This window comes from Varanus komodoensis, unplaced genomic scaffold (genome assembly GCF_004798865.1).
Source record: "Varanus komodoensis strain SLA01 unplaced genomic scaffold, ASM479886v1 scaffold40, whole genome shotgun sequence".
Taxonomy (NCBI): domain Eukaryota; kingdom Metazoa; phylum Chordata; class Lepidosauria; order Squamata; family Varanidae; genus Varanus; species Varanus komodoensis.
In genome coordinates this window covers 8,303,645-8,318,478 of record NW_025335942.1, presented here as the reverse complement: position 1 = coordinate 8,318,478, position 14,834 = coordinate 8,303,645, and the positions used below count along the sequence as shown (strand labels likewise).

The following is a 14,834-nucleotide window of genomic DNA, read 5'->3' as shown; positions in this document are numbered from 1 at the left end:
AAAGGGAAAGGAGAGTGCGAGCAGAGTGTCAAGAGGGAGCATTTGGATCCTGTTCCAGTAGATCTAGATCCCAGCAAGGTCCTCTCACTGGGGAGAGCAATTCTTATACAGAGCAGTGACCAGAGTTAGCATATGCCCATAAGCACGGGAGGAACTGAGACGGTTGGGTGTGCGTGGGATGGATTGTTGCAGGTAACGGAGTTTTGACATGACGGAAGTTGAAGCAGGGGTGGCTCCCACAGAAGGTGGAGCATTTAATCCATTCTCTCCAAGCAGCTGGTTGTGACGAAAGCTGCCTATGAATTGCTTCCAAATTTATAACCAAGCTTCACTGTATTTATAGTCATGAAAGGGTAACAGGAAGCTGTTGTCTTGCTGCCACCTCGTGGCTGATAGTTGCCTTGCAGCTGTCCTTGCCACATCCTTCCTCCAAAGGGCTCTGCATGGTCCATGGTCATCATTCCGCCCCACTCCCATGTGCTCCTCTTAACAGGCCTGAAAATTAGGATAGGCTGGAAGAGCGCAACTGACCACAGGTGTGATGCACAAAAGCCACGGGGAAGAATGGCAGGTTGCTTACTTGTGACTGCCATTCTTTGAGCGGTCATCTGTGCATTCACACAACCCGCCCACCAGCATTTTCTTTCTGACAGCTGCAGAGCAAGTAGACATCCATGGGCACGTAAAGAGAGATGCTTCAAAGCATTCTACCCTTAAAGGCCCCCAAAAAGTTATTTAGAATAAACAGATTTTTTTTCCCCAATAGGAAGATTGAAATTGAAAAATTGCTACACCTTTTTGTGAAGTGATAGTTCTTACTGTCCTGTAGCAAGGAACAGAATGGCCGTTCCTGAAGAGAAACACTCTGCATCCAGCTGTATCTCTGTTTGACTGCTGCCCAGTTGCAAACGCCCCTTTCTTTGGAAGGTGGCGGTGAAGCAGCCACCAGCGCTCTTGGATCATTTCAAAAATTGCGAACAATAGTATTTTATTAGAGCAGTGCTTGCACTCCCTGACCCAGATAATCTGAAGTTGGTTTTGAGGACTGTGACTGTGTATGTTGATTGCTACATGTTTTTTAGGCTCAGTAAAACAGAGAATATATTTGGACAAGGCAACACAAATCAGCAGAAAGGAAAGGAGTCACCCCTGAGCATCAAGGAGATACAAAAGTTTTTTCATATATTTCACCAGCAAACTTCAGGAAAGAAGCTCTACATTGTATGCAGGGCTGCTCTTTGGTGAAACATGACATGTTGACAAAGCAACTATGCCCTTTGAAGGGTATCTTTAAGGAGAAATTAAGTAAATACTTGGCATTGCTACCTTTTCGTGTACGCCAAATGCAACGAGATAACAAAAACTGGCCGATACGGTTCATCTTATGGGTCCATATCTTTATTGGACAAAGTTTATTAAAACAGAAGTGGAAGCAAGTAAGAAAAAATGAGTGATTGGCTTAAATTATTGCATAATATTCCATTTTCAAGAATGGTATAAATTATAAATACACAATCTGTAGTAAAAGCCTTTTTGCCAAAAAAAAGGATGTAGCACATTCTTTAAAGAACGACCGCGAAGTCTTAGAAACAGGCTACAAGGTGTGTGTGGGCGGAGGTTTTCCTCCACTAGAACTAAAAAGTGCATAACCGACACCGTGGCGCTACTGTGACGGCAGGGTGCCGCCGTCCCCTGTGCCAAGCAGAGAATCACAGTACTAAAAAGCTGTTGAGGAGGAGGAAGAGGAGGAGGAGAATGCATAGCACTCCGAGTTAAGAGGTATAGAGAGGCTTCGCGTCTCGGGGCGTCTCAAGTCAGCATGTCCCACAGGCAGCAGCAGCACAACGCAGTCCAGCAAGCGGTCAGACACGCACTTTCCCCGCTGTTGTCCCTTTGCCGCTCTTCCACAACATACACTGGGAAGAGAAAGCACACGTTAGAGGAGCCGCGTGCACGGAGGCCCATGCGCGGAGAGGCCCACCGCACTCCGCTTCACCTCGATCTGCAGGGCTGTTCTGGGCGGCCCTGCGGGAGGTTTGTTGTGCCTGGAGGACGGTCCCGGTCCGCTCTGGCCAACGAGAATTCATCCCAATTTCGGCACCAGGAACACCTGGGAGATGCAGGCACCAAGAAGCGCGCGCTGATTCCAGGCGCTTCCATGACCCTGCTTCATTCACAGGAGGTTTGGATGATGTCGTCTCGTAAACTCTCCTGTATTTTCCCACTACTATTGTTTTTTTTTCATATTGCAGAAAACCACACAACTGCTGAAAAAGTATGCTTTTTACTCTTACTATCCTATGTCACCAAACTGCTTAGTAAACCTACTTTGGTCTTCTGGAGTTCAGCTAAATAAAAAAAGGCATTGCTATGATTGAAATGTATGTGGATACTATTAAAAACAGCTCAATCATAATCAAAATGCACTGAGTAACAAAATAGTTTAAGCCTTACCGTCTCTGCCTGTATTTAGGTTTTTACTGGCCTGTATTGACTTACAGGGTGACGGATTTTACATGATGAGCTTGTGCGATGTTACTGAATCCAGCCAGTGCCTGGACCGAGGCTGCTGGGGCAGGCTCAAACTAACTGAGCAGGTTTGCCTGGAAATCGATCCGGACCTCTCTCTCTGGCCTGCTAGCCTGAATGAAGGAAGAGTCCAACAAACAACCTTCTCTGTTTGTCTGTACACAGAGAGCACATTGTTTTGCCAGACTCAAGCACAGTTCACTTCTGCAGCAGCCCCGTTCTCAGCATCCCCACTGCACCTCAGCTGGCCCAGCCACCGACAGCCGGGACTCGCTGCAAGGCACTTCGCGCAGCCCTCTTTAGGTGCACGAGAAGCAGATTATTTAATTCCCTGGCTTGTGAGATGCAATACGGAAGTCATATCCCACTGGAGCACCTGCAACGGAGTTTTGTTCTGTCCTTGAAAAAAGGCCCACTCCTTGCAGGTGAGTTTTGTATGGCTGAGTTGGTGCTTTCTAGAAACATCTCTGCTTTTTCTCCTAAATGAAGGTATCACCCTCCTGAGAATGTTGGTTGGGCTGGCCCAGCAGAAGGCCTGCTGGGCCAGCCAAAGGCATCCATCACAAGTCTGTGAGAGCAGGAACACAGATACAGGGAAATACATTTCAGTAATTAACTTCACGGCACAGCCTGGACACACCTCTAAAGTCTGCCTTTACATAAGAAACAGGATAGGCGCCCAGTAATTCCATAGAGAAGGCCGCTTTAAATTCTGGGACATCGGATGTTTAACATGCCCCTTCTCTGATCTTAAAACACACACAAATAAAAATATGCCAAGAATCCTTTGTTCTCATGTGCTCCCTTGTTTGGCAATAAGGAGCTGCATGCCAGCAAAGCTAAACATCTGGAGAGAAACATATAGGATGTTAAATCTTGAAGAACACTATATCCTGCCAACAAGTTGTCTGGGAAGAGGCTAATCTGGCTCGCTCGCAGAAAGCCTCCTTTTGTTTAGTAGAACAGCAGCATTCTGCATTTTTCCTTCCCAAAGTTTTAGAACACACAATCCGCAGCAGTGTTTGTGAGCGCATGCCTTTAAGCAAGGAAAAATGTCAAGGTTACAATTCTTGTGCAGTGTTCTGGGCACTGCTTCTTCGTCTTGGGCACATTTGCAATCTCTTTTAGTTCTGAGAGAGGACCGTGTGTGTGTGTGTGTGTGTGTGTGTGTGTGTGTGTGTGTGTGTGTTAAAGATAGCCTCCCAGTGTGACCTCCAACCAGTCCCAAAATTAGAAACAACTTGGCTTAAAAATAAATAGGGGAGCATTCCAGATAGAAAAAAGCATGCCCAGTGGGTGTGCAACGCTTCAACCCTGGTAAGAAGGTGCGTGTGCATGAGAGTAGAAGGGAAGGGATGCGGACACCCTTGTAGATGAGGAAGAAAACTGCTCAGATGGGTATTTGCCTGATCTAAGAGGTGGGCTGGTTGAAGGGGAAAATACTCATTAAGCTGCTTTTCTGCCTGTGATCAAAGGAAAGACCATTGGCCATAAATCTATTCATTATAGACTAGTCAGCTCTGTTTCAGCTGTATGCATTTTGCAAGATGCATTAGCCGACGTTTTGTAGTGACTGACGGGGGAAAAGGAAACAGGCAATTCCTGCTCTCTCCAGGAACAAGAGAATTATCTTCCCAAGCACTCGGGTTGCAAAAGTGGCTGCTCACTGCTTACGCAATCTACCATTTTAAATGACATCGTACCAGATGAATGCAGTTTCTCAGCCTTGCAGGGAAAGACCTAAAAATATTTATGCTCTCAAAGGATCTAAAATAAGCAAAGGCCAAAACCACAAACTGTAAGGGCTAAATCAGAGGAAATGGTAGGAAATCCATGATTGGAGTTTTGGGCATTTGTTTCGTTCACTCCAGAATGCCTCGTCCGTGGCAGCCGTGCTCAGCTCGTGGAAGCTCAAGGCTGTGGCTTCCTTGAAGTAGCCCATCCAGCTCCTAGTGGGCCTTCCTCTCCTCCTCCTCTCCCTCAGCTTTCCCTACCAGTGTTGATTTCTGTACTGTCCCTCTGAAGGTATCCATGCGTAGGATCCTCTCATCAGTTGTCCGAAGAAGGTATTGGCACTAGGCAGTTCATGTGTGCCACAGAATCTAGAACTGCTGTCCTGCTCTGGTTCTGACATTTGGGACCAACACTCCCACGACACCCGTTCGTCCTTGTTGCTACGTTTGCATTCCACTCACACCTGATCAGAATGCCTTGTTATGGCGTGTCAACAATTTCCTCGTGCAAGCTTGCCTAAAACATCTTGATTTCAGCTTCTTCAGCATCTGTCGTTGGAGCAGATTCTTAAATGGTGGTCATTTTGGTAGATTTTCCAAGAAGTCTGACTGACACGTCTTGGGGTGGACTTTGCGTTATGGCCCCATATGGCTTGTAATACACCTTGCTTTCGTATTGCACGCAATTTCTTTGGCTCACGTCATTTCCACAGGAAACGACTTCTGGTTATTCTGACCACAAATGCCCCATTTCAGTCCACTTCTGCTTGCTCACACAAAGTACTGTGATGTTTAACGGTTCCATGTCTCATTTTGTGGTTTCTAGTTTCAAGTGAAACGATGGATCCACGGACAACCCAAAGCCTTATTAATTGTATGTATAAACTCCCAAGTTGCTTACATCACACAACAGTGAAGTGCTGCATAACACACACACACAAAAGCCTCAAATTTAAATTACAGATAAAAATATAAGTACTGCCAATATTGGCCAAAGAGGACAGCAACACTGAAAACATGTAAGAAACATGCCAGCTAAGTCAGATTTAGCCAGGCATCTAAATGATTAAATTGTCAGGGTTTGATGACTCTCTTTAGGGTCATTTTTATTACTGTCTATTATTCTATTTTTGTTATTACAGTTATTATTACATTTCATTTATATCCCACCTTTCCCCACTCTCTCAAGGAATCCAGGGCAGCCTACCTGGCCCTCCTCCTGCCCATTTTGGCCTCACATCAGCAACCCTGTTGGGTCGGTGAGTGGCCCAAAGCCCCCCAGTCGGTCTCATGGCCAGGTGGGGACTAGAACCCGGCTCCCCTGCATCCCAGCCCAGAGCTGCGGCCATTGCGCCACGCTTTCTGAATGGCATTTTGGGTGCTTCGGAGTGGGCAGCTTGTTGCCCACCCCTGCTGAGGGCTTCGTCTGGGCCACGGCAGCTGCGGCGTGGCCTCCACTGCTGAGTGGAGCGTGCAAAATGGCACACGCAGAGACCCATTTCCCGAGGACCTGTGGCCTTAGCAGGTCAACAGGAGCTCCCTCAGTTTCGTCTTTTAACCAGCAGCAAGCAGTGTGGGCTGAACAGGAAGAACGTTACTTAACCCTGGCCAACGGTCTGGTGACGCCACTACTGGGAGCTGAAGTTTGTGCAATCCGCCCCATGAGTGCTTCATGGAAACAGCAAGCGCACGACAGGTTTATCCGGACGGTGGCAAATGTGAGAGGGAGAGAGGGGTGCTCCCTGCATTCTGACGGCGCCATGGCCCCATTTCCAGAGCACGCCACCCAACGGTTTCATTGACTGGTGAACACCAAGAGCTTTTGTGGATCACGCCATCCTGAGCTATGCCTGGCACAGACTTCTGGGAAGTCCTCAAGATGATCCCCAAGACTATTCCTTGGGGGCCAGCAAGAAGATTGCTGGGCAGGAGGGTGCGTGCCATCCCTGCCAGAGACCCACATACCAATGTGGACAGAGATCCTAAAGAGGGAGACCGTCTGCACAGACCTTAGGAATGCAAGCCAGACCAGCCCTTTCATCCGCCTCTTGACAGTGGAGAGGGATTGCATTGCGAATCAGTCTGGCATTCAGCGACAGGCCCTAGTGCAAGTAGGTCGGTTCTACCCGAGTGAAAGACTGGCTAATTCCACTCCGCTGGGGGAAAACCGGACTCACGGTCCCAGTTTCCCTCGCAGTGCTGTGGTTTCCCCTGCCAGGATGCGCTGGTACAAGAGAGCCCTTCCTCCCCATCTGCCAGGCCATATGCCTGTCCCAGGCACATAATCTCACCAGAGTAATAAAGCAGGAAGATTAGTAACCAAGGAGGGTGGAACAATGTTACAGTGCAGAAAAATAAGGTTCCCCGCAGCAGCCTTTCCAAGCTGGCAGCAGTGACCACCACAAAGCTTGTCCCCTGAAGCTTCTGACTTTGTGCCCCAGCGTGCCAGAAGGTCTATTCTTGGTGCACCCCAAAATAAAAGGTGAGCATGCGCCAGAAGCTGGGACGGGCGAAACGCGAGCCGGCGCGCACAGCCACTGTAACACGACCTGGGCGTCACGTGCAAAACAAGGGGACTACATTCTGAGCGGGAGGCGTTTCTTTGCAGGGATCGGAAAGCCCACCTTCATCCTATTTCCCCCACCTTTGTAGCTTGTATGCCTAGTTTTTGCTCAGTGACAAAGGCCAAGTTTTGATATTTTTAAAAACAAAATCTGGCTTAAGTATGAAGACCAGAGGGCATAAATGCTAATCTTCAGTGCAGCGGACTCTGCGCTTCCATTCGTACAGACTGCCTTGCCGAAGTATCATGACTACTCCACATTTTGCTGTGTTACAACCTAGAATCAGAATGGATGTAATTGGCATTGTTACCATGTGAAGCACACAAGATATTCAACACTATAAAGGGGGAAAATATTGTTTGGCAGCAAATTAAGCAGACAAAAACAGACAGACACTTACTGGCGGCACGTGTCTTCACCCATGCCTAAATGAGCCCCGACACAACCTCCAGAAGTCACATTCTGCAAGTCACTGAACGGAGTCTGCTTCCATGCATTTTCAGTGCCACGTGATCTCCAATTAAAGGCCATCTGTTTCTGGAAGGCCTCGCAGTTTGTCCGTTATCATATCTAACTAAGCAGCACTGTGGAGAGGTATCGCTTATGCAAGAAGCACCAATAAGGGTTGGGTTATTAAAAAAATACCTCACTGCACTGATAAATCCACTGTTAAGGATTTCGGATGACAAAGAATGCGCCTTTGCAGTGTGACTCTGCCTTTAGAAGGCCGCTCACCAAAACTCAGGGACTGGATAAGGAGTTTGCTGGCGAAGCTCCGAGGAAGCTGGAGGGGTTCGCAGCCGAGATGGGAGAAACTGCTCATGCGGTGACTCCCGCCCAACTGCTCCACAGACATCTGCGCCACACAAAAGGAAAGGCCCTGCCAGAACAAACCTGCACCAAAGCGCACGTGTAGTTGGGGAGAGGCCTCTGGTTTGATGAAGCCCATACTGAACCTTCCCGCTCGAAACTGCTGTGTGCGGTGCAAAACCAACCTTGCTCTTTGCCCCAAGAAGCAGAGAAGCTGGAAGCGGTGTTACAATTATCATAAACAATATCATGATATATTAATATAAATACTAATTAAACACTAAGCTGGGAATCACTGGCTACTGAACCAGGGCAAACACAAAGGCAGAAGCGTGGGAAGATCACAACTTTCTGCAAAACACGCCGGGATCTGCCTCCCACGTTTCGACAGCGTGTGCCAGAATCCCACGGCACAACGTTGCTTGTTTAGCACAATCCAGTGAAATTCTCTTTTTGGGCCGCGCCTGAGGCAAGCACAGTGAAAAGTGGGGTACGCCATTCTCTGTAAGAGAACTCACTTGCCCCTGTTTGTAAGGAGGAATTTTCACCCCACCCTATAGTCCTTTAGCCGTTTCCAGGGGTCAGCGCTGTGAGTCAGAGCCAACTGACTGACTATATAAACCTCTTCAAGCAGCCCCAGGTATCCTGGAACAGAAGAACTGACAAAGCTGAAGCATTCCGGCCTTTCTGCTTTGGAAATCAATGAAATGGAGTTCTAGAAAACTCAGCTGCTTTGCCACCCACTTGGAAGTGTGTTATCTCCCTTTTGCGCAATGGAAGGGTGTCGACAATTCCACCAAGAAGTGCCAGTCCACAGAACACAAATGCAAACCGTATGCACGGCTTTTCTTTAAATGGAAGTATTTTGCCTTTGTCTTAGTTCGGAGAGACCTTTATCTTGGGTACACACACCACGTTTCTCCCTGTATGGACACCAGTTACTGATTAACTTCAGAAAATGGATAACCCACCTGGACTACTGTAACAAGCTCTGGAAAATGTTCAGAAACTTGGCCTGTAAGCTGCTTCATCACTGAAGGGGTCCTACTGGGCCGGGATCTTTTATCATTGCATTTTCAATTGTTTTTATGATTACTTCAGCTTCGTTTCTGTTTGAATCTTTACTACTGCTGACCACTGTGAGTGGTTGACCATGTGTGACATTTCTGAGGGTGGGAAGACAGGATTTAGAGCCATTCTGAGAGCCCTGGGCCGATGAACAGGATATAAAAACCCAGATACATAAAATAATATAAATCAAATAAATAAGAAATAAAGAGGGGGAGTGCAGTTCAATCCATACAGTCACTGGCAAATATGGGTCTGCCTGGCCTCCACCCACGAAGTCCACCCTCCAAGTCTTCTGGTACATCCACCAGGTCTAGGGTAAGTGTGGAGGGAGCCAACAGCAGTGAGGGACCCCTGCCATGTCTTAGCTTCTCAAAGGTGACCACAAATGGGAGGTCAGGCGCTCCTGGGTAACTTCCTGCTAGCAAGACAACAGCAGTTGCCACATACTGTCATCTGGACCTGGAAGTTCTTTGCAACCTCTCTGCCAAAACACAACACAACACACTGAATAGAGGCATACCCAGGTAAGCCTCACCGAATGCAAGTTTCCCATTACTTGTTAAAAAACTCACCATCTGTCTGCTTCATTTGTTCTGTTTCTTGTTGGATGAAACAGAAATAGGAGAGGAAAATCTTTAATTTTCACCTCTGGACTTTGCCACATGATTTACACCTTCAGTGCATAATCTTGTTAAAAGGTTCTTAAGATAAGGCTCTTTTCTATATAAAAGTTACTTTAAGTAAATAAAGCAGATTGCTGGAGGTGGGGGAGCACAAAGCCCAACCCTCATTTCTCCATGCCTGCCTGACTTTAAACCACAACCTGGATGAAGCTGAGTCTAAGCTTTTGGCATAGACTCCCTAAACGATTCCATTTTAAAGAAGAGATGCACACTTCTTTGTCCGCTAGAAGAAAACAGTTTCCAGGAATTGTCCACATGCCTCATGAATCTACATCTTCCAGGATGGATAAAAGTCCATTACTTTCGCATTTTCTTAAGACTGGATTTTTTAATCTGAAGTTTTAAAAAAATAATCAGTAAACAATAAAAAGTGTACATAAGGAATACTGGCTTTCTTATGGGACCACATCAATAGACCTTTGCCACATTAATGGTTCCCATTGATAAAAATAAGGAATCCACACGCAACCCTTAGGCAATGCAATTTTTTCGCGATGGGTATATTTCCCTACCCATATCATCTTAAACTTGTCCCAGTCCTGAACCAATTTTAATTGTTTTAATGACTGACTCCATACAATTCATTATTACTGCCAATTGCAAATACACCTGCCAATGTATTAATTCCATCAGTCCTGCAAACCAGTGGAGAATTTTTTTTCTATTAATTTCTAATGTATAACCAGAGCCTGCATCAAAGCTTGAAAGAGTCGTATGTGGAATCAAGAAGTTTCTAAGTTATTATTGTGATAGTTATGACATCTAATAGCCTATTATTATATAACAAATAGTTAATCATTCCTGAGAAATTGGCCACCTTTGAGGATTGCTTAGAGCAGTGGGCGAAGGGAGAAGTATTCCCACATACCCTTTGTTCATCCTACATCCTTTACAGGAGCATGTGATCCAGAAATTCCCAACTTACGATTTGTAGAGAACAGAAGCCTAATTTTGAAGGAATGGAAGCTGCAAAGTTGACAATGCCAGACAATGACTTGCTAAACTTGGAAGATGCCCGGGAGGCCCTTTCTGACTCGCTCTGTTTCTATGTTTCAATTTGGGGTTGGAGGGACCTTAGTACCAAAGAATGTCACAATGCACTTAAAAAGGGTTTAATTGGGAGAAGCTGCAATGATAAATCCCCTAGCATTTTAAAAACAAGATTAATATATGCTATGCTATCACCCCATTCACACATACCCCAGTTCACTTCTTCCCATCTGCCCCTCCTTTTCACTTCTGTTTTGTCAGCCTGTAATAGCTCCAATTGCCCACTTGATTAACTCTGGACTATTTAACCTCTACACAGTTTAAGAGTGCCTGGGTTCAGATACAATGAAAACAACTTAAGATGGGTGTAAATTGTAGGCTGTAAAATGGAATTGGAAGTCAGATGCACGGAGGAGCAGTGTGAACATTCAGCTCCTATTTGTGCATGGCAAACTGTAGGTTGATTAAACTATGATGTAGTTTATGTGTGAACCGGGTCTATCTTAAGAGAATATCTGCCGGAATAACAAGTAGAAGCCACTAAAATGGGTGCCCAAAGCAGCTAATGGAAAAGAATCTGGAACTTAGTCTGCAACAGTCCAGCAAGTTCCTAGGAGCAAAAAGTGGCAAATTTCAGCCCCATACCACCTCAGAAAAAGAAGGGGGACAGTCAGGAAAAGCAGCAGGAAAAGCAGGATGAATATGAAAAGCTGGAGATGGGAATCCCTGGAAATCCCTCCTCCTCTCAAAAGGCCATGAGGAGATGAGAGCAAGCATGAGAACGTGCTGAGGGCCCTTCCGGGTCTCATCCTGCTGCCAAGCTCCCTTCTTTGGGCTCGGAATAAGTACACATTGCTCAGATCTGTAACAAAATCATGAAGCCAGCCCAGGGACACGCATACAATGGACATTACCTGTATTTTTGGGTCCGTCTGCATAGACCGGTCCGGGAGGTGGAGGGACATTCTGCCAGCCTTGTGGAGGAGCATTCTGCCACCCGTATGCCGGATAACCTTGGTAGCCTGGTGCACCTGCTGGATACGGCCCAGCAGGCCCTGGTGGGTAGCCAGGCCCGGGTGGCGCCCCCGGCTGCTGGGTGTACGGTGGGTATGGGGCAGTTGGACCTGGGCCAGAGTATGGCGGAGGGTTTTCGTAGTTCATGTAGGACGCCAAGTGTTTCCTAAGGATACAGAGATGGATTTTACTTCAACTTTTCCTGGCCGGTCACCACAAGCTCATCTTCTTTTGCCCCAAAATGCATGACTTTATATTTGCTTACACAGAAGAGCAGTTGCTGTTCTGAGGTCTATTCCCTCCGCTTGGAGAGCTCTACATGTCAATCACGTAACCAACATGTGCTGCAATGCATCGGTGTCCTACAGTGGCAAGTCATGGATCCTTTCCGCTCCCAGGGTCAGAAGAACACAGTTTTGCAATGCGCAGAAACTGGGTTAGACAATTAAACGTTCATAGCGCAGGATGTGAATAGTGATCAAAGCCAGAATTCAATGCCCAGAGCCGTTGAGCCAGTGAGGGATATCCAGAATCATATAATCCCATATCCCTCCCGTCGCGCAAGATGCCCCTTGCCTTCCGCTCCTCTGCACACCCCCAAGTCTGCTCCGGAGAACCCCATCCCCTCTCGGACCTTTTTTGGCCTAAACGTGCCTGGGACGGCCACCTTTAGCCACTCTGTTTTAATCTGGTTTTCGAGCACACAACTTTTCACCATTTTTTCAATATATCTAGGGAGCAGATGGTAGGATATTGTCAAACAGAAAAGAAGAAATATGCATAATAGTCATTTTTATGTTACCGTGACCTTGTAATCCCATAAGTAGACCACTGCTTTGGATTCCCCCAGCATTTTCTATGGATTGCTGAAGACTAATTTTAAATAAGTCATTCCTATTGTATGAAATGCCACCCTCTGTGTTTAACTGATATGAAAATGGACCAAGAAACTAATATCAAGTGAGTCTATTTCTTAAGTGATACTATTCTGTCTTCTGATGACTGAGTATAATACATCTTGAAACAGAGCCATAATATATTTAAAAGGAAATGGATTTGAGATTTGGAGATTAGATGATGCAAGTAAACTATCATCTGCATACACACCAGTTTTAGACTGATAATCAGCAATTTCTGTACCTGCGATTTCATCAAAAGATCTAATATGGCTTTCACATAGCAAAAATCTATACAAGAAGTGGAAGAGAAAGTAGCCAGTCTTTTGTAGCCAGTCCTTACTGCAGCACCAAAATAAATAAATAAATAAATACGGAATTTTGAGCCTGTGGTTTAATCTAATTCAAGAGAAAGAAATGAATTTGTTTCCATCGTGTGCGATACATTAAAGCTATCTTAACTTCCGATAAACTTAGTTTGAAATGGGATAATAGTAAAATCTATATTTCTGTGCTCAAAACATACATTTATTTATATTTTATATTCTTTTTTTCCTGCAAGTGGCTTACAGAATCCTGATCTAACACCGGCTCTCTCTTTACCACCTCAGGGCGTTTGGATTAGGTCGGATGAGTTCTTTAGGTGAAGAACTCCCATGAGGAAAAGTATTTGATGCGAGGTCAGCATTATAAACTCTGCTTCGCAGCAGCAGCTCCACCTTCCCCACCCATTTCACCTAAAATCCCTTCAAACCCCATTTTCAGGTCCTCCTCACTCCTGCCTGCTACTTGCTTTGTTAACCAGCAGCTTGCCAGTCTGTGGGGATGGCGTCCGAAACGGATTATAGATCACAAGCCCAGTCCTGCATTGCTGAACCGCGGGAAATTAGCGCTGCACCAGCCGCGCAGCCCCTTGCACAGGTAAATATTGGTCTGTCCAGCCAATATCAGCCCCAAGATTAATGCATTGACTGTGGCTACATGCGTCGCCCTGATGCCGCTTAACCACACAGATTCCATCCGCCTCCGGCTGCCAGTTAAAGGGTGAGGTGCAGCGGACTTGCCAGGACGTGGGCCGCCTCCTGCCAGAGCAAACTGGAGAGGACTGGTCAGGCGTCGTTGGGGCCCCTCATCCCTCTTCCCCAGGTCTTCCCTCTCCCAGCAACACGCCCTCTCTCTGCTGCCCTCACCGTCCCCAGCAAAAAGCAGAGAGAAATGGATGAATGGCTTCCATCAGGCGGGCGTTGTTTACACACGCTTTATACCTTCATCTCAAGAGGAAGGGCTTGGGTCACCCCCGAGGCACAATGCTTGGTTCCTCTAATGAACATTGCCTAGCACACAGCAATTTCGGTAAGTACTTCCCATGAGAAAGAACTTCCATCTATCCCACAACCAGGCCTTAAAGCAGCAATACATCAGCAACATCATTTCCACAAGACGGAACAGCCAACGGAGTTGTGGCTGGCATAAAAATAAAATAGAGAGGGTCATGATTTCAAGCAGAACAGATGTGGTAGCTTCCTGCTTGTACTGTAATCAGATAAGAAGAAAAACGGAATTTCCTTTTAGGCAAGAACACTCCTCACAAATATTTTGCAAGAACAGACAAGGGCAAGGGGAGCTGTGCATGGAACCTGGGGAGAGCCTGCTTCCCAGACGCCCTTCCTTCAGCCCATGTGGGGAGATACCAAGTGTGCCACATCTTCTCCCGACGCGGCATCCTTGGCTTGGGCAGGAAAAGGCAAAGGACTGTGCAGACTTGACGAGAAGCCGCCGTTTGGGAGAACTCCACTGGGTCCTCCCCCTCTCAGGTTCTCCTCCAGTCACGGTGGCTCCACGAAGCCCACTGGACAGATGTGCTCCGTGGCCCCGCCCCTCCCTTCCCACATCTGGCCGGCCATTTTTTCTTTCAGAAGGTGCTTCTTTGGCTTGCGATATCGACAGAACAGCTTGGAATACGATGCCCCATTTCCGTAAACACAGGGCAGGCGAGTCCCTGGAAGGAGCCATCCAGTTACCCACCTATTTACGGGATTTATAAGAACCCTGCAGTTCTGGGGATGGACCAGGGCTGTGAAGGCCCAGGTTTAAATCCCCCCGCCCCCCGGTGACAGTGCTCAGCTTTCGGCCTGGACAACTTCGCAGGCCTGCTGTGAAGGCAAAATGAAGGCTGCCTGAAGTCCTTGGAGGAAACGCAGGACGTGGGAAAGCTCAGTCAGCACGTTTCAGGAGCAAGCGCCCTTCTCTCCCTGCAGCTGGACCTTCCTTCAATCACCTCTGCAGCCCTTCAGGCCTTGGCGGGAGTGCAGCCACGGATCTTGGCACCAGGCGCGGCCGGCCTGCCTTCCTCGCCGCATTCCACTGCCACTTGCTGCGTCTTCTCTCACGCCAGCCTAAAGCAGCGTGCTGGTTCAGGCTGATGGGGGCTGTTGGCCAAACCCTTGGCCCACTCCTGCAAGGGCCAAGCTCGCTGTTCCGGGGGGCCACTGATCTCTCTTCAAAGGCCGAGTCCCTCACTCCCACCCGCTCTGCTGCTCCTGC

General features: G+C 47.2%; 1 protein-coding gene across 1 annotated transcript; it reads right to left on the bottom strand.

The window, feature by feature from the left end:
* Positions 1–1,382: 1,382 nt before the first annotated feature.
* CYSTM1 (cysteine rich transmembrane module containing 1) lies at positions 1,383–14,048 on the bottom strand. Its single transcript, XM_044443019.1, has 2 exons — positions 11,295–14,048; positions 1,383–1,916 (listed from the first exon to the last, which is right to left on the bottom strand). The coding sequence occupies exons 1-2, from the start codon at positions 11,539–11,541 to the stop codon at positions 1,810–1,812; spliced, it is 354 nt and encodes a 117-aa protein (XP_044298954.1). The 5' UTR covers positions 11,542–14,048; the 3' UTR covers positions 1,383–1,809.
* Positions 14,049–14,834: the final 786 nt, after the last annotated feature.